The sequence below is a fragment of the Trichoplax adhaerens genome, genomic scaffold, assembly GCF_000150275.1.
Source record: "Trichoplax adhaerens TRIADscaffold_8 genomic scaffold, whole genome shotgun sequence".
Taxonomy (NCBI): domain Eukaryota; kingdom Metazoa; phylum Placozoa; class Uniplacotomia; order Trichoplacea; family Trichoplacidae; genus Trichoplax; species Trichoplax adhaerens.
In genome coordinates, this window is record NW_002060950.1 from 2,416,886 (window position 1) to 2,440,054 (window position 23,169).

At 33.4% G+C, this 23,169-nt stretch overlaps 3 protein-coding genes across 3 annotated transcripts; 2 read left to right on the plus strand and 1 right to left on the minus strand.

The window, feature by feature from the left end:
- Nucleotides 1–245: 245 nt before the first annotated feature.
- TRIADDRAFT_28248 (uncharacterized protein) lies at nt 246–4,623 on the plus strand (the record flags this gene model as incomplete). The annotated part of the gene is made up of 3 exons (XM_002114614.1): nt 246–568; nt 3,686–3,938; nt 4,453–4,623. The coding sequence occupies 3 exons, from the start codon at nt 246–248 to the stop codon at nt 4,621–4,623; spliced, it is 747 nt and encodes a 248-aa protein (XP_002114650.1).
- A 3,268-nt stretch (nt 4,624–7,891) lies between these two features.
- TRIADDRAFT_58702 (uncharacterized protein) lies at nt 7,892–8,830 on the minus strand (the record flags this gene model as incomplete). The annotated part of the gene is made up of 4 exons (XM_002114789.1): nt 7,892–8,062; nt 8,358–8,473; nt 8,575–8,643; nt 8,773–8,830. The coding sequence occupies 4 exons, from the start codon at nt 8,828–8,830 to the stop codon at nt 7,892–7,894; spliced, it is 414 nt and encodes a 137-aa protein (XP_002114825.1).
- A 2,894-nt stretch (nt 8,831–11,724) lies between these two features.
- On the plus strand, nt 11,725–16,788 carry TRIADDRAFT_58703 (uncharacterized protein; the record flags this gene model as incomplete). Its single annotated transcript, XM_002114615.1, has 11 exons — nt 11,725–12,470; nt 12,877–13,568; nt 13,833–14,176; nt 14,342–14,396; nt 14,635–14,695; nt 14,861–14,959; nt 15,195–15,266; nt 15,385–15,503; nt 15,723–15,881; nt 16,419–16,534; nt 16,708–16,788. The coding sequence occupies 11 exons, from the start codon at nt 11,725–11,727 to the stop codon at nt 16,786–16,788; spliced, it is 2,544 nt and encodes an 847-aa protein (XP_002114651.1).
- Nucleotides 16,789–23,169: the final 6,381 nt, after the last annotated feature.

The following is a 23,169-nucleotide window of genomic DNA, read 5'->3' on the forward strand; positions in this document are numbered from 1 at the left end:
AAATTCAGATGTTTCATCCTATTCAGTACAGTCAGTGTCGAATACTGCATCCAAATTATTTCATCGAACATAAACTAATGACTGTCTTTAACGAGGATAAAATCGATTTTTCCTTGCAAGAAGTTGAAAAATTTTGACCATTTATTTCCTACTTCATGTCTATTCTAAAGTAAATAGCACAACTTTAGAATTATCAATACAAAATTTCTATGATATTAGGATAGAATCACTCTTACAACAAAACGATGTCAGCAAGAAATCCACCTTTAGTTGTACTACATATTCCACATAGGAGTAAAGTTATACCTAGTCTATCACCATTTTGTTTAAAATTAGAAACTTTCCTACGTATGGCGAATGTCCCATATCAAATAAGCTATGGGATGAAACGATCTAAAAAGGGAAAATTGCCCTGGATAGAAGTTAATGGTGAACAGATCGACGATTCCAATTTTTGTGTCAAACATTTAGAAAATCTATTTACCGTCCATCTTGATTCACATTTAAATAGTCAAGAATTAGCAATATCGTATGCTTTTTGGAAAATGCTGGAAGAAAACACGTATTGGTAAGTTGTAATTAAGCTTACTTACTAATTAATTTTGATATATAACGTGAATACCCAAAGTGGAATAATAATCTTTAAATTAATACGTTTTAAGTCGATTATCTTTATCGTTACCCCTTTCCTCTATGATGGTGCTATAATTTTGCTTTCTATTCTCGAAAAATAAGGCAAAAATACTACAATTGGCTTTAATATAACATAGATGAAAACTAAGAATTGACTTCAGAATCAGATACAACGTGAATATAATAATTATGGCGCTAAGTACTTTAATTTGGACAAGTATTGATCAATACAAAAATTTTTGTTTTATCCAATTAGTTTATTTTGCTATTGTGGGCAGTTTTACTAGATTTTAATCTTTGGTGATAAAGTCTTAATAATTTTGTGGACATACAAGAGAATGTTAGTATTCCTTTGGAATGCCTTTCATTGACTTCTTACTTTTTCGATAAAATTTAGAAATTATGGATTGTACACCAATAGTCATAAGATCTACCGTATACCCATTCAGCTTTCGTTTTCGAGTATATAGTCATCTAGATAGCAAAAAATTTACGGCATTAAAAGACGCCAAACGTCTTCCTGATGAAGATTACTGTCAATATGTCAAAATTTTATTCATATGGTAATTAAAAAGGGCACACGGAATTACTAATAACTTGAATAATAACATTCAATTTTTGACCTGAACTTCAACACGCCGTAATCCAAGATATTAACTTAGATAGACAGTTGCCTAGCGAAATATGTAGGAAAAACTTTTAGGTCCTTATCAGAGTATTTCTAATTATAGATTCTATAGATGTGTGGAAAGTTAAGTCATAGTTCTCATTTCACTACAATTGATTCACCAACATTTGTTCATCAGACTTATTGTCTGGCCAAAGGTGGCAAACTTTAGCCATTTCTAGCTATAAATTCCACACACTTATTAAAACTCAACCAATAGCCCCAGCTCTTTGCTTTAATACATTAGGCAAGATATATTCAACAGCCTTTTTACCTTACTAAAATAGGCGCAAGTATTAGCCTATGAACACTTCAGTGTCTTATTTTCGAGTACTCGTATCGCAAGGTCAATTTTCTATAAGGAAACTAACCAATTGAGAAAAAGCGACTGTCTGCAAGCGTTATATGGCTATAAAGTACACAAGCTTGTATGGCTTTTATGATTTCGAAGTAGCTATAACTTTATTATGATTCTATTAAACATTGCAAAACATCAATAAGCTTGGAGATATACATGATTTTGAAAATTAAAATACTGGCAACCTTTTCAAGCAGATATTATTACATCATAAGTGCTTTTACATCTGATTATGAAATTCTCATAGAATACGTACGCGTGAAATAGATATTAGAAGTATCTTCTATGATCATGATCATTTATTAAAGCGGTAATAGTCGTAAAATAGTGCAGAACCTTAGAAGAATATCTATTGCATTGAATGACAATATAGACGACATAGGCATTAGCTCTAAAAGACCAGCTAGCTAAATTATTAGCACGAATAATACCGACGTTGTGAGACGGCTTTTCGCAAACAGCAACAGCGTTTGCAATTACGCTAAAGAGAAAGTATTTTTACTCAGAAATCATTAAAATGTCAGTATTTTTCGATAAAATGTGCTAAAGTTTACTGTTTTCCAATACATTAACAGTATCTTCACTTAGTGCATGACTTTGATCATTCTAAGATTCACAATTATACATCATTGAAGGTGGTATGCTCATCATACTGCTTCGACAACCGGCTGATTTATGTAGGTGCTTTCTAATAAATTTTTAAGAATCATCTCAGACAATGTTTAATTTCTGTAAAGTCGGTTTTCGCCAATGGTACTGCTAGCTACGGTACTCAATGAAGGCCTTACAGATGCATTCATTTTTCGAAAATACCATTAAGGCCTCTAGGTATATTTAATTCACTTCATGTGGTTATTCATATTTTCAATTATTTATAACCTGTATTGAATTTTGCATAGTTATCATTATACGTAAAAATCTTGAGATCTATGTTCATTATAATAATGGAATTAGGAAATACTTTGTTACAATAATAAATTTACTTAAATTAAATAATACCGAATGCGGGGCTCATAGCTTGTTTCTAATTTATCTAACCATCGTTACTTTTCGGTAGCAAAGTAATAACCAACAAAAACTTAAATTAATATAAGATATTTATAAGGAATGATTAGTAAGTCATCCACGTCTATTTTGAATTGATTTAACAGATTTACCGTTAGACTAGAGATAAATTTGGGATATTTTAGCAACATCATTTTTTAATTTGCCTACGTAATTGCAATACTAACAAACTTTGGTGTTTTGATTTCTACTATTATAAAAGATTTACTCCTTATTAAGATGGAAGCTTTTAAAAGCAGATTAAAGAAGTACAGACGTTACTTCTCATCGTACGTCTGCATATTTTTAGATTCATTAGTGACTATATCACCATGGTTTAATGACTATGCCAAGCAACGATATATTACTTTACCTCTCATTCAGCGATGTTGACAATTATTATTTCACATTGATGTCGTGATTGTCAATTTTTCTTGTCAGCAATATTGAAACTATAAGTATAGCTTCGAGATTGGCGTCAAAGTGATAACAAAGACAGGCCATCTGATAGTCAGAATAAATTCCTCAAGAAATAGTCAAGAATTTTTGCGTACCATGTCACGCGAAAATTTTTCAATTGTTGCCCCATTTCCTGCGTCATGTTCAAAAAGGTTTTCTATTTCCGTCGTTCTGCTTACACCACGTCGTAATGAATAGGAGAGTTACCTACATAGCCAAAAATTTTATCCCATTTCAATCAAACTATTCTTTCCCTATTTTCGTTGCTCTTACCGATCGATTTGGATACTGCCTTGACAAATGGTTGATGGACGCTAAACAGTTCATTGTAATGTAGACTATTGCAACGGTTGTTCTATAAGCAACTTTGCTATTTTATGGCCTATCGCTGGACGTCATAATTTTCTTACTGTAGTAGATTACCTAGTATATTCAAAGAATTGAATGATAATTTACTCGATAAAGAGTTATATTCTAATGACATTAATACTTAGGATAACCTCTTTCTCATTTCATACCGTTAGGGTTATATTATATGATCGATGGGTTAGTAATTATACTACGTTTAAAAGTGAATTTCTTCAAGATAGCTATCCAAGTATTTTGCGTAGCCTCGCTCCAGCTGTCTTACAAAAGAACTATAAAAAGCAATTATTTGCTCAGGGTATGGGTCGACATCATCCTGAAGAAGTATACACCATTGGTCGTAAAGATTTAATGGCTCTATCGGAATTTTTAGATGATAAAACATTTATGATGGGTGATAAGCCTTGTACGGTAAGTAAAAACGACGATGATTTGATAATAACTCAGTCATTCTTTAATTGAAGACTAAAGATTGGACATGAATATTGCTAGTTTAGATATTATGATAATTCTATTAATTATTATGTTGTTGCAATATTTTATTGCTTTGTGTAGCCTTTTTTATTTAGTACTACAACTTTACTTTTGTCACAAACCAGCTGCGCGACCAAGATAACGTAAAAAAATCTCGAAATTACTATAGTCTCCGGAATTCAGTATCCCTTAACTATCTCACAAGGATTTAGAAACCTTTGCTTCTACGTTAAACAAATATAGAATTCTTTTTTTATTTAATTATCTGCTGAGCTTAAATACCCTTATAAGTAGATACAGTCAGTCGATTTTAGTTCGAAAACAAGAATTCCTTGTCATTAGCATTCTTATTAGATCAAATATATAAGTTATGCCTATCATAAATGTAATGCACCTGCGGTGATATTGATTTAATATGTTCTAATAATCGTTTTTAATTTTACTGTTGTAGCTGGACGCAGTTGCCTTTGCCGTGATTGCAGTCATTTTATACTCTTTACCAAACTCAGAACTTCAAGCGTATTTAGCTAGCCGAGATAATCTAGTTCTCTACTGCAAAAGAATGAAAGAAAAGTACTGGTCTGACTGGGATGAAGAAATAATTGGACAAATTAAATCATGATTAATTGATGGGGTATCAATTTTAAGCTGGTAGCTAAAATATCGATTTAAATTAATAATAAAAGTAGTGGTAAAGATTGTGTCGAAATTATCATTTCTTTTAACTCAACATTCCAGATTTTCGGTACTAAAGCAAATAAAGATTTTATCCATTCAACTAGCTCATAATTTAGATATCCATTGAGAGCAGTTAATTCCTTCATGTAGCAATAGAGCTGAAAACGAATGCATAGGATACCATGTGTAAAACGATTATAGCAAAGACGAGAGATTTCAAAATAGTATAGGTACTAATGAACCCTAGATAATTGCTATGATTCCAATTCTGTTGGCTACACTTTTTCGACACTTATCCATTTACATACCTAATTGATAGAAACATTTTGCTATAAATGAATACTGTATTCGTATGTAAAAGACGATACCATTTCTTTGCTTAAATAATGGTGAATAAAGCAAAATTTCATCTAGTTATCTCATAAAATAATACAATGTTGATGCTATATAGTGGTCTAAAATAGTATCCATCAAGTCAAGGGGGTTATTAAGCAGTTATTTGCAAAGAACTAGGTGTAACATCTATGGGGATAATTGAAAATCAGTTAGAAAGCTATTGGATACATATTCCTCCGAATCGCTCCAATTTGATCACATAAATTTAAGGATTCCTGAATTGTTTCTGTATAACTATGTAGTATAATAGTATCCCATTTCTATGCAGATGCTAATACAGTAAGATTCTATAGATACTTGATATAATGTAATAAAACGGTGTGGAATGGCGGCATTTTTTTTAACAGCATGATTCATCCTGCTGTTATATTCAGGTCTACAGTAAATGTAAATGTCAAGCATAGCAAATATAGAATTGAGAATCGAAATCAGATAAAGTTTAATTCTACCAACGTTGTTAAAGTTAGCATTAGCAAAAGGTCAGTATTACCACATTTCTGTTTGATATACGATACAAGCATGCTGTATTATCACTAAACTTATATTATACATCTAGATTATTTGAGATACTCATTTTATCAAGTTTTGATTTGTATTTACTGTTGTTGTACTCTTAGTAATAATTAGTTGAACAATATAAATTGAACTAGCCGAATAAGATGGTGTTAAAATTCTTGATCCAATTAGCACACTCATTATAGGATAGTTGGAGCAGTTAATGTACTTATTGTACTTCATAAAATACTGTACGAATATAAGCTTCTAGGATTCTATGCTGCTCAAAAATCAGTTAGTATATAGCATTGGAAGAAGATTTATATCAGAATAAACTGATTGTCGTATAATATCGAGGCAACTAATAAAGATGCATTATAAGTAAACCACAGTCTAAGCTTATTTCTCGTTCACGACATATATATGAGGCATCGATGTGATCTTCGTATAAATGCTTGCCAGCCTTGTTTTTGTACAGCTAGATTAAATGAAATCTTTAGTAAAGCCCGAAAGTATTACATTCGTATATCAATAGTAACATGGTATACACTGTTGATATCTTGAATTACGTAGAAATTTATTTATAAGTGTGTCACAACTACACTTATGACACAGAGACCAAACTAATGTACTATCTCTCAGCTATCTTACATTTAACGTGACTCTATGTAGTTCTAAAATTGTAAATGAGCTAAGCTCAGAATGAGTACGATCCTTTTAAGTGAAATTTTTATTTTAATAGCGTGGCTTACTAATAGATCAAATACAGTAGCTCCCTTTAATTAATAAAGGGTGGACTTATACACTTTCTTAAGCCAATAGGTGCCATCTTTAAATTAATCACTAACAAAATAAATAGCTTACTATATACCGATTTGTACGTGGACGAATGTTGCACTATTCGTGCAACATTCGTCATCTTAAGTATAACATTATAATTCCTATATTGAATAAATTAAACTCATACATTTGTTAAAGGAAATCCATTAACCATCCAACTTAGCACAGTTGTAATCACGATTAACAGCATATACTGTATTTTCGAGTATCATAAATAATTATTGACGAAAAAACTAGATAGCAACGTACAAAAAGACTATTCAACTATTTTACAAGGAATCCCTGTTTAGTTAATATAGCAAATACGTAGTATGGCAGGAATCCTATTTAGTTTACGATAAATATTGCCATCACGAATTTTACGATAATGGCTACAGTTGCAAATCGATCTAATATCATCAATGGAGTAAATTGTACCTACAGAATTGTGTTTTAGCTCTCAGTATATTGAATTGACATCATGGAATGATTGATTCACCCACTATATAGTAACAGCAAAGATATTGACGCTTTTACTGCACTTTCAATTCGCGTACTAAAGGACGTGGCAAGTCTAGACTATCAGTTGAATCATGATCATGCCCTATGTCAAAGATCTTTGGATCAAGTCCCTCCAGTTTCGATATTCTACAATGCCTTAGAAAAATAGGTGAATATGACAGCTCAAATATTAGCAAAATGAAAGTGCGATGTGATACGCCATCCTAGATTCATCTTGTAAAGTATTACGATAAAAATTCAGTCAATTTATTAACAAGTAGTGATATCAGACATAAGTAAATAGATTAAGCGCTCTTATCACTAGATACATAACTTATACGAACCATGGAAGGCGATAACCATTAGATAGCAATAAAGCGTAATATATTTACAATATGAAGGGAAATAAGTGATTCTAGTATCGTCATGAAATTATGTCCATAATTTCATAATCAACACCAGCAATAACTTTACGCCTCAAAGAAAGTCTTTGATAGGAGTTGTCGTCTTGTAACTGAATAACGATGCCAATTGGATGATATATTATCATCGTCCTAACTAAAATAATAAATTCTCCGTTCTTGGCTACATGCTACATGCACGTATCATTTCTTCAGCATCATATTTTGTAGTTTCAAATTTCTATCGGCGTATTCATTCAAGTTACAGCAATGACACAGCGCATTATATATCATTCAGATGCTAAGTGAAATTTTCTTGCAATGCTTTACCTATAACTCAATACATCATAACTAAGAGTACACGTATAAAATTGATACATCATTATAACAGTATAAACTGCATCTTGATATTCTGTATAGATACAACGGTTAGGAAAATATTGATCAACGTATTTGTTATATCAAATGCAACATTGATTACACATTATAAAATGGTACTCAGTTAGTGCTCATTTAGCCGTCTTAAAAGTTGAAGTAGATTTAGTACTTTACAGTAGTCGATACTATGCTTAACAATTTATAATACTGTACAATGCACTATTACAAGGTATCCTCAGAGCCAACATCGCCATGCGGTTGTAATCCACGCTCCAACATGGCTTGATTTCTAAGTTTGGTTTCTTCATCTCTGCGCTGTAGTTGTTCTCTTTGAGCATCCAATATGTCTTCGATGGAGACTTTTTGTAACTGCGTTAAGTCTTTTTTGTCATCCTAGGTAAGATTACAGACAAATGAATTCGTTGTTGGAAGTCAAAGCTACAGTAGATTAGTACTTGCACATGTTGAAATGACACATGACATAGTTAAGGCACTCCTTGCACTATAAATCTACAATGCAATCTAAATCAAAACAGGCTTTGGCTAGTGGCGAGCGATGCCAAGGAAGGTCGCTGTTATCAATGCTGTAAGTCAGCAAAGGTTTGGTTTGGTACTAATTTATATAGCAACTTGGTCGAAACAAGCTTATTTGTTTCACTATTATTAGCAATAAATCTGTAGAGCTCACCATTTCGCCTAAAATGGCGACATTATCGCCTCGTATAACAAATAAGCCTCGAGGGATATCACCATACTGTTTACCAACATGAATCCTTTCTATGGTATCTTGAAGGACTAAATTAGCTAATAAATAGAAATTGAAAGCATCATCAACTCCTAATCATTCTATCAACAACGTCTTATTACTTCAAAACTCATCTCTAGGTACAGCTACTTTTTCTTACCAAATTGGTCAACACTTCTTAAAAAACCGATCAGAGTTCGACCATCTTTCAAGACTATCATTAACTTTTCTATCATTGAATCCAATTTAGCTTGCAGTTAATTATTAAAACATTAACATAGCACTCTACTACAGCAGTCATCCATGCTAAGTACTCTGATTGCTCCTCATCGGAGGTCGAACAATAAAGTCAACTTACTATCAATATCCGACATCAAATTAGCAGTATATGCCAAAACACTGTCTAAATCAGCCATGTTTATTACGCGATAGCAATAGCAGTAGCTACAGTGATACCTTGACAATTTTCGAAGCGCAACACCTAAGCAAAAGCAATTACTAGAACCTTAGTATCCACGTCGCATCGACCAAATCTCTCAATTCTACAGGGCAGTTTGGGCTAGTTTTGACCAGATTTCCACTTTTGAGCTTGATGTTCGTGGCGGAGTGGAAGATAGACGACGATAGCAAGGTTTGGCTGATGTACATGAATGGATCATTTCTTGACAGTGCCAGTACGAGACTACCAGTATGTTTTACGTTATTGTATAGCCATACTAATTCGACACCTTTGTTGTGCATCCTTGCAATGTCTGTCCGTGTACAGAGTTTACCTTACCTCGATAGGGGATCGCTGTGGTTTTTCTGGTCATTCTACTATACTGCAGCACTGAAACCGTCGACTGTACTGTACAAAGCCAAATGGTGGGCATCCTGGCAGCCATGATCGACTTTCATCATTCGTTGTCAGTCTACTGTATGATTACAGAGGTATGGTACAGTTAAAATGACCAGCAAACACAGGGACTGGACATTCTTAGACTGACGCATGGACTGATCGACCATGACTCGAAAGTCTCCTTTAGTAGTTACTGCAACCTATGAGAGCTATTTCAACGTCATTTCAAGATAATTTACAGTGTTGTGATACGATCACATCTCTAATAATTATAATCAGCCTAATCGATGACCGGTAATTGGCAGGAGAATGGCAGCAATCCATCAAGAAGGCATCCTGGTAGCCTTGAGTCTACTGTATGATTACAGAGGTATGGTACAGTTAAAATGACCAGCAAACATAGGACTGGACATTCTTAGACTGACGCATGGACTGAATGACCATGACTCGAAAGTCTCTTTTAGTAGTTACTGCAACGTATGAGAGCTATTTCAACGTCATTTCAAGATAATTTACAGTGTTGTGATACGATTACATCTCTAATAATTATAATCAGCCTAATCGATGACCGGTAATTGGCAGGAGAATGGCAGCAATCCATCAAGAAGGCATCCTGGCAGCCTTGATCGACTTTCATCATTCGTCGTTAGTCTACTGTATGATTACAGAGGTATGGTACAGTTAAAATGACCAGCAAACATAGGACTGGACATTCTTAGACTGACGCATGGACTGAATGACCATGACTCGAAAGTCTCTTTTAGTAGTTACTGCAACGTATGAGAGCTATTTCAACGTCATTTCAAGATAGTTTACAGTATTATGATACGATTACATCTCTAATAATTATAATCAGTCTAATCAATGACCGGTAATTGGCAGGAGAATGGCAGCAATCCATCATCTAGAAGGCTCTTGGAGAACGACGGCTGAGTTACGCTGCCGTAGTAACGATAACAGAAGTATATTTAGACTCGCGTCATGGCTCATGTTTTGTACGGTACACTACCAAAAGGCATCCAGGTCGTATGAAAACCTACAGTATGTGGACTGATGCACAGTGTACAGTGTACAGTACAACGTCGATCAAGTACTGTAGCCAGATCCTGTTTCCACGGTTTCCGTTCGAGCATCGAGCCTGGCTTCTGCGTTGGATGCGCTCATGGACTCCGCTGGACTATTCTACCAGTAATAAATAGAGAATTGAATTTAAAACGCTGCTAGTAATTGATCATGTCAATAAAGAGACAAAAGTAGAAAGCCTACACCGAATCTACAGTAACACCCGACGCTTTATACCAAGGATACCTGCTTTCACGTATACTGAAAGGGATCGATGCAAGCAATAGACAGTTGGAACATGTTTTAAAGTCTTGCCACTGCTTTCAACGTTATCCATACCATGCACACGAGTAGGTGGCTTGCATAATTTGTGTGTACGAATTGTTTTCGTTGCTTGCTCAATGAATAGTCAGAATAATTATTCTCCATCTGCAATCACTGTTTCTAATCTTTAGCCTTCAGTGTGACCAAGCTGTAGAGACGCGTGTATACTGTACAATCCTTGCTTGAATATGGCTCGACATGAATAAATTCTGCTAGAGCGTACAGAATAAACATTCCACAAAGTCGCTCGCCTACATCAAGAGCTCAAGGCAACTAGCAACCTCAAAATCCACATCGAATAATTATATCGCACAGCTATTTCCTTCCAAAGAATATTACGGTACGTCAAAGTAGATATAAATTGTATAGTGTACAAGGTTAAGCATAGAATCTGCCAATCGACACCGTTGATCTATGATTGACATGACTTCGACAGAGCGCTTGATTAAGAGTGAGTCCTTTTTCCGTAGTCACAACGTAATAAAGCTTAAGCAATGCAATATTTCATAACTTAGTAATTGAATTGAACGTTAGCTTTGCTGGAGTAAATTAACGAATAATATTTGTGCTTTATTTTGCAGCAATGGCAACTGTATTCCTTACATTTTAGTTGCATGCTCCATCGTCACGTTTCAATGAGATCATCGCGTCAAATGCCTACAGGATCGATTGATCATAAATGGCCAATAGCTAACATCATCAGTTTGTCATGAACTAGATTGTAATAATTCTTGGATAATAATTGCTTATAAGCAGACCTGGAAATATTATAAAATTCGGAATGTTTGACTAAATTAAGAATTGCAGCGATCGCGATAACATTCATCTTTGAAAGTTTGTAAAGTTTCAAAAATAACTAGTCTTCTTGCCTTCTAAATCCTCGAAAGAGCATTACTCTCTGGGATTTCACTATCCTTGATACAAAAAACAATTACCTTTTATAATTATTTCCGCAAAATTAATTTCCTATCTATCAGTGTCAAACCTACTGGCTTTAATTTAAACTCACCTTTATCTCAGTTTTTAAGTTACGATCCACCTATTTTTACATGACTCGTTTATAAGGGCTAACAACATTCATTTAAAATGTTTAATTGTCCTAAATGTGCTAATGGCCCTCAATTTGACTCTTTGCTGGGGTTAAAATATCATTTAGAAAGTTATCATCCACATGGCTATCCTTCTTCTCCCCAATATGGTCAAGTTATACCGTCTTCACAGTATACACCCCCGAATAATCATTCTCTACAGCAGACTTCACCTTCAAATCTATTATCATTATTTCCAAACTCACCAACATATTACAGTAATGATACAATAAATGGAAATAAGTTTGCTACAAAAGATAGCGTTCAGCAACATCATGACACTGCAATGTATACTTCACCTTATCGTAGACATCAAGGTGATGATATAGCAAATGCTTCTAATCTAACTCCAACGTCGTTGCCTACAAGCAAGCAAATTCACTCCTTGCAAGGATTTTATCCTCTCCATTTCGCCAGCAGCCCATTTTTAGCATCCAAAATCTCAACTAATCATGCCTCTTCGCGATCCGATTTTAGTTATCGTCAATTCACTCCTTTAGATGATCATCAATACAAGCTCTCCAATGTCCTCGATAAGAGCATGCAATCTAAACAAGAACTGTTACAGCTACAAAAAGTATTAGACCAACGTAATTATCAACTAGTAGAGATGAAAGCTGAACTAAAATTAGCAAAGTTAGAAAAGAATCGACTAGAAAGTGAAAGAAGTTACATGAAGGCAGAAATTGATGCAAATGAAGCAGTTATTAACAAATTAGAGCACAAGTTAAGCCGGCGAGAAAGGTTTGAATTGTTATAAAAATATAGGCTGACTCACTTTCTGTAATGTTCTGTGGTCGTTTCATGCATTTTTTTATTTCATAAATTAGAATGATTAGATCATATTCTAATAGTATCTATAAAATTTTTCGGTTATAATCTTCAAGTGATGCTCATAAGAGGTTTTGCAAACTAACAGAATGTAAAGCCAACCGATATAAATCAATCAATTATTATGATCTGTTTATGAACCAATAAAGTAGCAGTGAAAACGAAAGCAAGCATATTTACATTTATCGTAGCATCCTACAAAAATGTAGATAGTGCTGCATGTATAACTGTAGAAATACTGTATTATCATTTTATAGCTGCTGTTATATATGAAATGAACAGCTAAATAACGTCTAGATTTTATCTGCTTGCTTATTAGGGAATTTCAAGAATTGGAGAGAAAGACTACCTTTCGCAACGATGTGGCTCAAGGAAGAATTGTACCTGAATCAACATACCGATATTCAGCTTCTCCGTCTGTCGGTGGACCAATGCAGCAAACTTTTCAAAGACAGAGTCGTCGTAGCAGTATTAGAAGTTACAAGCATGATGATATTCAAGTATCCAGCAATAGTGGGGGCAATAATGAAGTTGCTACGCGAAAGATATCCCATGATCAAGGTTATGCTCCATTGGATGAGTTAGTTCATGCCGCCATGACTAGTAGGAGGCAGTCCAGCGCAAGTAAACAGTATCAAAGTGATGGTGATAGCTCAAGGAGAAAAACACCTACATCAGATGAGCAAGCACACCCAAATCAGCTCACTATGTCTCTTCCAAGTAGTAATTATGAAATAAATCAGCTAAATGATGATCAATCGACAGGCAGTTTAATAATGAGCGAAGTTATGCTTAGAAGAAATATGTCAGCTGGTAGTAAATCAGAATTTGATGGCTATATCGCAAGTCCGCACGGAACTCTTTCCTTACCTATAGAAGACATTGACGATTTACCTTGCGAACTGGATCCTCAAGCTGAAGTCAATTTGGCGAGCCGCACAGGTTCAACTAGTGAACATGTTAGTTTAAGACTATCAAGACATAACAGCAATACTGGGAAGTCTCCAAGAGGTAGAATAATTCATAAGATGCGGTAGTCTATTTTTTCCTCCTCCTCTTTCTTAACTATATAATTATCGTTATTACCCAGTCCTTAACCGGTAGTTCATACTTGAGCTTACGTGTATATCATTTTACTCTTAACAGCTCTGTTTCAATTATTACTTGTTAAGTGGTATTTGAATTACTCCGTGTATCTATGATCATGACAATCTTATGTAGCAATCGTCTGTACTAGCTGTCGGACTATAACTTATGTTGTATATATATTTTTAGATTCGTATTTACCAAGGAACATTCACAGGACGCCCAGTAAAGCCTCTAGTATATATCGACATGAATCCAATAGATCAAATCGATCACAACGGGTATCATTTAGCAAGACATTTTCCACTAGTCCTAGTTTACAACGGCAAATTTTCCATGGTGACACCATCGGTAAATTACTTGGCCGATTTGGCCAAGATCAAGTTACATCCTCATTTGTAGCTATATTTTCCTATCTTGGGATTAAGGATAAATTAAAGGTTTCAGAAGTTTGCCGCTTTTGGTGGACAGTTAGTCGTCATCCCTCTTTATGGTCAAAAATTCACTTAAGAAAAACTCGCGTTTCTTTTGAGGTAATTCTACTAACTTTGCAGTTCTTATTAAAAAATCAAACCGTATTTGTTAATATTAAGTACAATTATAATTGGCAAGGTTTAATGAATGAAACCAAACTTACATGCTACAATCTCGTTTCTAATAATACTTAATTGTAATTTTGATTACTGGCTAATTCTTAGGCATTTGTAGCGATGAGTAATTGGGCAACACAGTTGGAAACTCTAACAGTCGAAGGTTAGACGTTATTATAGATAGTAGTTTTGCGCTGCTGATAGTGCTGGGATTCTTAAATGCTTGATATACAGTCATATTTCAGTACCCCAAATCTATCTAATTCTATAGCTTTTGCTAAACTGTTAAAGATACCATGTTTCGATGATATACATGTAGTTTACACCCTTTACTCAAGAATCTTACGGTGTAGCCGGCAGAAATAAAGATGCTTTAATTTCCGAACTATACTTATTGCTAGATATTAAGCCTAGACGTCGATTAGTTGATGAAGAAGAAAATGATTACAAAAAAGCTATGACGTACGTATGATTGCAAATATTATGATCGCCTAATTGATCGTCCGTAGTAAAGTCTACTTCGATTGTCATGTAATACTTGAAATTCTTCTCAACACTAATGATTATTTTAATCGCCTTTTGGTTTGTATTATTGGCTATAAAACTAACCAATAGTCTAATTTTTAGAGGGTCTCTTGAGAAAGGGCTGAGTAAGTTATTAAAAGCTTCACGAGGAAATATAATATCCATCAAAATTATTAATTGTGGTCATTTAGTGACTTCAAAGTAAGTTTCTTTAAGTTTAATATAATTATAAAATACATACCTTTACTAAGTAGATAGTATTTCATCTTGTTAATACTTTAGGCCATTAAAAGTCATTGCCTTAATCTGCTCCATTTACTAAATTTTTATTTCTCATTTCTTTCCTGGAATGTTTAAGCATGTTTAAATTAATGGCGAATTACTGCAAAAAAATAAAATACTTAGCCTATATTTACTGTATGGATGTTCCTGGAAGGGATCTACTATGGACATTTGGCAGTACTTGCAAAGATATTATCGATTTAGCTATACTACCCCATCCATCAAGGTAAGCAAACGCTCATATTGTATTCCAAATACTGAAAAATAAGTTACGATAATGTGTAGTTGAGACTTTATAACGACATTTTGGTATCATCTGATAACCTAATTTATCACGTCCGTAGTGCAAATGCTGAACAATTCAATAATTCATGCCTTCATGTTATTGGTAAAAGTTGGCTTCAATTATCTTCGCTCAAGATCGGCAGTCCAACAATATCAGACAGAGGATTGATAGCAATTGGTATTTATAAAATTTTTGTAGTCACATACGTAATGCGTTCCCAATCATACTTGTAGTATATTCATCGTAGTAATTTGCCCTGGATAGCAAATCATCTGTTTTACCGTAGTCACATGAGGTTACACCTAATGTGAATACTGAAAATTTTTGTGAAATATTTACATGTACATATAAATTTTGTAAATTCAACTTGGCTTTATTTTATCCATTGTAATTTAGCTGTCGAATGTAAGAAACTAAAGCATTTACGGTTAGATCGCTCAATGGAACTGTCATCAGAAGTTGCTGAACAAATGTGCAATTTTGGATTAAAGAGTATTGAGCAAATTGAATTTACCAATACACCAATTTCTCATGAAGCTATTCGTCATTTTGCAGGTTCGTGAATATATTACATTCTTACTAGTTAAACCATCCCCGTAAATTTTAAGCTGTGAGAATTGATCAATACCCAAGCTTATGTGGTCCATTATATAACTCAAAATTTTGAATTAATTACCTTATATTCTAGTTCTTACAAATATCTCTGTCTAAATTAAACGTACCGTATGTTTCCAGTGATTACATAATTATATACTATTTCTGATAGTGTACATCTACATAAGATCAGCATGTTAGTAAATAACTCTTAGGTGAAGTTAAAGAATTCAATTATGTAAATTACTTTAAATGTGAATCGTAATGATAATTAATATAAGAGCCATAAAATTAATCATACTTTAGCGTATAACCTGGATCAATGACTCTTCTCAAGGCACATTCATGAACTTATTCACTAATCGCTCAAGCTAATAATGCCTGGCAGCATTTAATAACTTAATAATAGTTAATCCATAAAGCAAGAATTAGTTAATAAGTGTATTAACCGTCAAATATCGCTATTCGTGGTGACGTGTTTTTTTAACCTTGCATTAGAAAAATGTGGTAAGATTAAAGCGATCTTGATCCAATTATCTATCGAAGACTTCTTCGAAGACATCCACGAAAGTGTCTTTATCGAAGAATATAATAACATTATCGATAATCTTTTGGTAAGCAGAATATTTCTAGCTCACATAGCATCAACGTACACATTAACTTAAATTAATCAACAGTAGCTAATTAATACCATTGACTTATCACTAATCATGATTCAACAATCCTTTATAGTACTAATTTATCACATTGTAATAGCTAACGATATACTTTGATACCTTTTGCCTAGGTCATGAAACGAGAATTTATTGACAGTAAACAAATTATTATTAAAGCGGAAAAAGTGCCATTACTTACTCCTTATCAGTAACAAATCTAAGAATGATTGAAAGGACTGTACAAATGACATTTAATTAACAAGGATCCAATTCTAAGGATAACCCGTTTCATCTTGCAGCAATTGAGAGAATAAGAAAAATCGTCCTTATTTTGTCATGTGATATTAACGTTACGTTGTATAGCAGTAGTTTCTTTTCGTTGATCTCTAAACTGGATTGAAATGATGCGCTCGAGTTGTAAACTCAAAATGTCCTTTAATATATTCTGTATCTAAACTCTTGTAATGTAATATTCTGAATTCCTTGTCTTTTGAAGAAACAACTATAGCCACAACTAGAATTGTTGTCCCTTTATATGCATAAAATTTTATTACAGCGAGCGAAAAAATTGCAAAATTTCAATGCAAGCTATTACCTACTTTTGTTAATGATAGGTTTATAATTTAAATATTTTCGATAGTTCGGAAAGCACTGTATATTGTTGCAAATTAGATTAGATTGTCGCTAAAAGCCTTCGAAAGCGAAAATTTGCTTTAAATCGAACTATATCCTTTAAAAATTCTTTCCAAATGCCGATTTGCTTAATTTAAAGATCTGTATAAATCTAATAATACCTTTACACCCAATAAATAAATAGTGCTAAAGAACGAATAATCTTCGTCCTTCTTCCTTTGTAACGTTTTCTTGTTGCAGCATTTAAGCCTATTATACTTCTCCTGTGCATGTCGTGTATTTTTTTCTATTCTGTACAATTGCAATTTAACATTATATTCAAACGATAATATAGACTTAATTAAATTGCATTACAATCGTAAAATGCCATGGCGCTGTTCATTGTTCGTTGCAAATAAATTCTTGCATTACAAACCTTGATTCATGATATGCCTAAAAATGCTATCCTTTCTAATGCTACAAAAGATAGATTACCTAGATACTATAAAATAACTGGTTATCTCCAAATACTCTGATATTATAAAATTCTGAATCAATTTCGTTAATTTGTCTCTCGCTCTAGCAAGTTATAAATAGATATCGCAAATAATTGCCATATCAAAGCTAACAAGCTTTCAAAGTATGTAAATTGCATAATATTTAATATGCAATATAAATAACTGACAATGTGGAACTATCATTCAATTCCCATTCATCAAAGCCAGGTGAGGCTTCAATTATAAATTATAGGATGCCTGAATCTTTCAATAATCCAGAGTATTTATCCCGTTCAGCTGTTAATTTTTCTATCTCGTTGCCAAGCGTTTCAAGATTGGTCTACATTAATAGTTTGTAACAGAAAGAGAAACTTCAGTAGGGCCAGCCTACGGTAAAATAATACTGATCTTTCGTATTAATAAATTTATAGCAATGAACCTTTATAGTGATATTTTTCAAGAGCGTATCTTCCAGGACGCTTTGCAACTTTTTGTTAATTTCCAATGAAAGCTCTAATGTCATATCTTTATCAGCTTGGTGAGAGCTAAAGACGGAAGCCATTATGCCACCTTTACGGCTCAATTTCGCCTGTAGTAAAGCAACAAATGATATTGACGATTAACAGGTAAACTATTTCACAAAACAATAAAAGTTATTGTTAACGTGAATATCCCGTCTCAATTAACCTTATTCATATCCATCGATGAAGATGCAAGCATTCCTGATTCTTCTCGCATCACATAGGATTGAATTATTCTAAGAACATGTAACGGTTATTATTGCATGGTTACTAAAATTAAATTATGGTCACTTTAGAAGACATACTTTGATTTCTTCTGTATATCTTCAACCAATTGATTAATATGCTCTTCAAGAAATTCTAGTTTTTCATTTTTCCGAGCATGATCTTTCTGCAGTCGACACACGCGATCTAGTAGCAAAGCCTTCTCTGGATCTAATTCCGTACTTGAAGAAAAACTAGCTCGCTTAGCGCTATTCTCTTGTTCCTGACAGAAATAAGTACTTTGTGTCAATACAGTCCGGTAGAACAAAACTATCATTGCATTTAACATTGTGTCTAACCTCAGGCGGTTTATCCGGACTAGAAAGATTTGAGAGCCCTTCAACAGAACCGTTCGGAGACCCAGAACGCGATCTCGGTTTTAAACTTTGGCCGCTTCCCTCAGCAACATTAAGTCGCCTATCACAATAAATACAGTAAAATAAGATACTAGATCTCTCTAAATTTCGTATTTGTGTATTAAACGATCCAACCTTTTAGTCTGCTGCAATTGCCTTGACATGTCCTAACCAGACAAACAATAAATTACTTTTGTATGTATGTATAACCAGCAAACGTTATCCTAAAGAGCTATAATTCTAAATTAAATATTCAGTGTTTGTATACTTTCATAGCCAAGGCATGCTTCCGCTTAAGGACCCTCAATTCGTTCTGTTGGTCTTCAAGTGATACTGATAATTCTTCAACTATTAAGGCAAACAAGTTTAATATCTTAGAAACTATTGTCATGACATGCATCAGGTACAATTTAATAAGGAAAATTTAGCAAACCAATTACTAGGCATATTATATTATAACTGATTCATTTGATTTGAGACAAGAGAAGATACAAGCAGATTTTAGCATAATCTAGAAAGTACAGCTATACATCTTGTAAAACTCTAAATTTGTAAGAATTTTTCTTATATGATAAATATAGACACTAGTATCTAACACATTTTTGAGAAAAAATTTCACAAACTTTACTATGTTGGCTAAAATATTTACCAGATTTACTCTTTTCCTCTAATTGCTTCGTCAATTCGTTGTTTTCATCCAGCTTAATGTTTAAAGCATTGCGCTGTTAGATAAAATTAATCGATATGCAATATTGATAAGCGGCAGCGAAAGCGAGCAAAGAGCTTGAAAGTGTCATACGGTAAGAATAAAGTTGGATAAAAACTACCGTAGTAGCAATAGCAATAGCAGTAGCAATAGCAATAGCAGCTGTAGCAGCTATAGCAACATTTAGCATTAAGTGAGTTAAAGTTTACCAATCGTTCACATTCAGCTTTCATTGACTTGGTATCATTAACGATGGCTTCTTTTTCTTTCTTTAGTTCCTCAGTCTGAAATAAATCATAGCATTGGAAGAGTTTAATAATTTGTAAGGTTCCGATATCAAATAAATAATCATGCCAAATGTGTGACATAACCCTGACATAATCGAAAAAATAGTAATTATGAAAGAGCTGTATCTCGTGAGATCAACACGGCAAATAGGAGCATATAGCTAGGATATCAGAATCGCTTTGACATACACAGCGAAAAATTATACCTTTGCTTCAACGTTGTTATATTCCGACAGCAGTTGAGCATTTTTGGCGGTAATTTTTTCGGCGAAGCTCATCATTTCAGCTTCTTTGTCATGCCATGTATCGACAACAATCTTAACTTCGGCATATTTAGCATTTACGGATTTCAATTCTTCTTCAAGTTTGTTAATTTCATGCTGTTTCCTATAGAGAAATTACGCCAAACTGTTAATATGGCTCATTTTTGTGTTGCTATACAACAAGAAGGATAAACTAATCCTTTCTAAGGAACAATTTAAATAGTAACTTACTTATCATATTTATCTTTAACAGCCTTAGCTTCCTTTTGTTGTTCTAGTAAGGATTCTTTTTCTTTTTTATGATTAGAAATTTTAGTTTCTAAATCACTAATAGTTTTACTGTGCTTTGTTTTTTCCGATTCCAAGTGTTTGATCTGATAGCAAATTTTTTAAAATATTGTTTACAATCTGACTTGTAGCTATAAGAGAAGTTAAGTATAATCTTTGAACCTGTTGTGCTTGCTTTTTTGACTTATCTAAACTTTCCTTATAGCTGCTTTTTAACGATTCGAGCTCTTTTAACTTCATTTCATATATCTATTATATATAAGATATACCATAAAAGTTACAGTATTTCAAAAATTATCTGAGCAGCTTGTTATAATTATTACAGCATCGCTACCTCTTTTTGATCATCCCTTTCCCTTTCAGTCTTCTTAATTTTCTCTTCTTGCGACTTCAAACTTCCATCAAAAGATTCCTATGAACGTTTTAAGAGATATTAGACCATACTACAAGGAGAACTTTTCAACAACGCAAAATTTTTCCTGGCAGTCAGTTTAAAATTAATTGATACCTGATGGTTCTTTATTTTATTTTCATACTCTAAGCGAGTTCTGTCCTGTTCGTCCTTTGATTCCTGCAATTTTTTCGTAGTTTCACTCCATTTCGTTTTAGTTTCCTGTGAAGACACAATTAGTTATTCCTTTAATGTAGTATAAAAAGGTAAATACTATAATTTACTATACAAGTATACCTTATGAGCATCTAGTTCCGTCTTGAGTTTGTTTTGAGCCCATTTAGTCTTAATAACTTGTGAATTTATGTCTTCATCTTTCTTTTCCATTTCCTTCTTAAGCTCTTCTATCTCGTTATTCTAATGTTTCAACAAAATAAATAAAACTATCATTAGTCTTCAAATCATTATTCGACGTAGTATTTCTATGTTTCCTTTCCTACCTTTGCTTGTAATTCTCTTTGAAGTTCGCTGATATTACCTTTTAAGTTACTAACTTTTTCAAGGTGCCTCGCAGTTTCCTATTCAAGCAAGGTATTTACTGTCTAAAACTGCTTTATAATCGTGATTACTATTTTTATAATATTTGTATTACACACCTTTTTACTTTCATCACTTTCTGATTTTATAACTTCCATCTCTAAGACGACCTGCATATATTTTTCCTCATATTCTGATAGACTTTTCTTAATAGCGCTAGTCTCAGACGATGATTCATCAAGGGATTTTGACATATGCTCTTTCATAGATTCTATCTCCTTTTTCAACAAATTAATAGTTCGTTTAGCCATCATGTCATGTGATCCTAATTTGTCTTTCATTTTTGCTAATTCGTCTTCTTGTTTCTCGTTTCTGTCTTGAAATTCTTGTATTCGCTGATAAAACATTTCGCCTTCGCCAAGGTGCAATTGCTCTTGCATTTCCGTATCTTGCTTTAATTTATCATATTCTTCTACTTTTCTATTTAAGGATGTTTCTTTATCATCGTAGGCTATTTGCAGCGTTTTCAATTTACTATCCAGTTCTTCATTTATTTTAGTAAGGTTGTCAACATTTAATTTTAATCGATTATAACTTTCTTCAAGTTCACTAATTTTAGTTTCATTAGCACTTCGAACTTTCTTTAGTTCACGATCGAGCTTTCTTTCGCTTTCTTTGGTTTGATTACGATTTTCTCTAGCCAGTAACAGATCTTCAGTAACACAAGTCATCTCTCTTACTACTTCTTCATGTTTCGTCCGCAAAGCTTCGAGTTCAGCAGATAATGCTAATTTATCATGTGTCAAGTTTTCCTGTACATTACGTAGGTAGTTTAATTCTTTTTCATCATCTCCAGTTTTTTCAAGACGCGACCGAAAACTTTCCAATTCTTTTTTGGTTTCAGACCGATATACTTCCAGATCCTCCTCAATCGAACTACGATCTCTCTCTAATTTATCTCTTTCTTCTCTTAGGCTTGTAATACGAGCTGACTTTACTTCATTGTCCTTCCGTAATGATTCAATTTCGTCTACAAATTTATTATTTTCTTCACGTAACTCTGTCATTTGGCGAACCAGTTCTTCATTACCAGCATTGACCATCACGACTAAATCTTGTTTCTCGGCTATGACACGTTTCAGTTGCTTCTGAAGATTACTTTCGAGTTCTTGCAACTAAAACATAAATCAAATTCAGCAATTAGTATAGTCGTACAGCTATTAAAATAAGTTTTTAGTCATTTTAGTTATTATATACGTATTCTATAATATGAGTATACTAAACGCTTATTATTTCTATAAATTAATCTAGACAATAGTTAAATACAGGGCTAATTTAATTATTATCACACCATTTAAATTTTTTTGGCTTTATTTTATCTATTAAAGCTGATAATAGCACTGCTAAAGTCTTTGGTTGCAAACTTTAGTTAAAGTAAGGTAAGTTAAAGCACAATACTATTTTCTCAACATGTATATGACAGAATATCGTTACTGCATTATGCGGGTGCTTGACTGGTACTGACTTTGTCAGGTTGAACGGCGAGTACATCACTCGTTTATCGTATAGCTGACTACATTAAAGCGGTAAAGTAGTGATATACTCGTACACGATATATTATAAGTATAGGCGTCAATGTATATTTTAATTAGACAAAGAGGAGAAAAAGATCAGGTACAAATGTTTTATAAACGCTTGGATGTACCTTCTCATGGTCATCTTTCAAGGTAGAAAAGTCAGAATTAAGTTGATCTAATTTCTGACAATTTTCTTTCATTAAGCCTTCCTTTTCATTGATTACACCAGACATCGATTTCTTCTCATCCAGTAATGATTCTAACTTATCTGTAAGTGTGCTTTCACGATCTAAC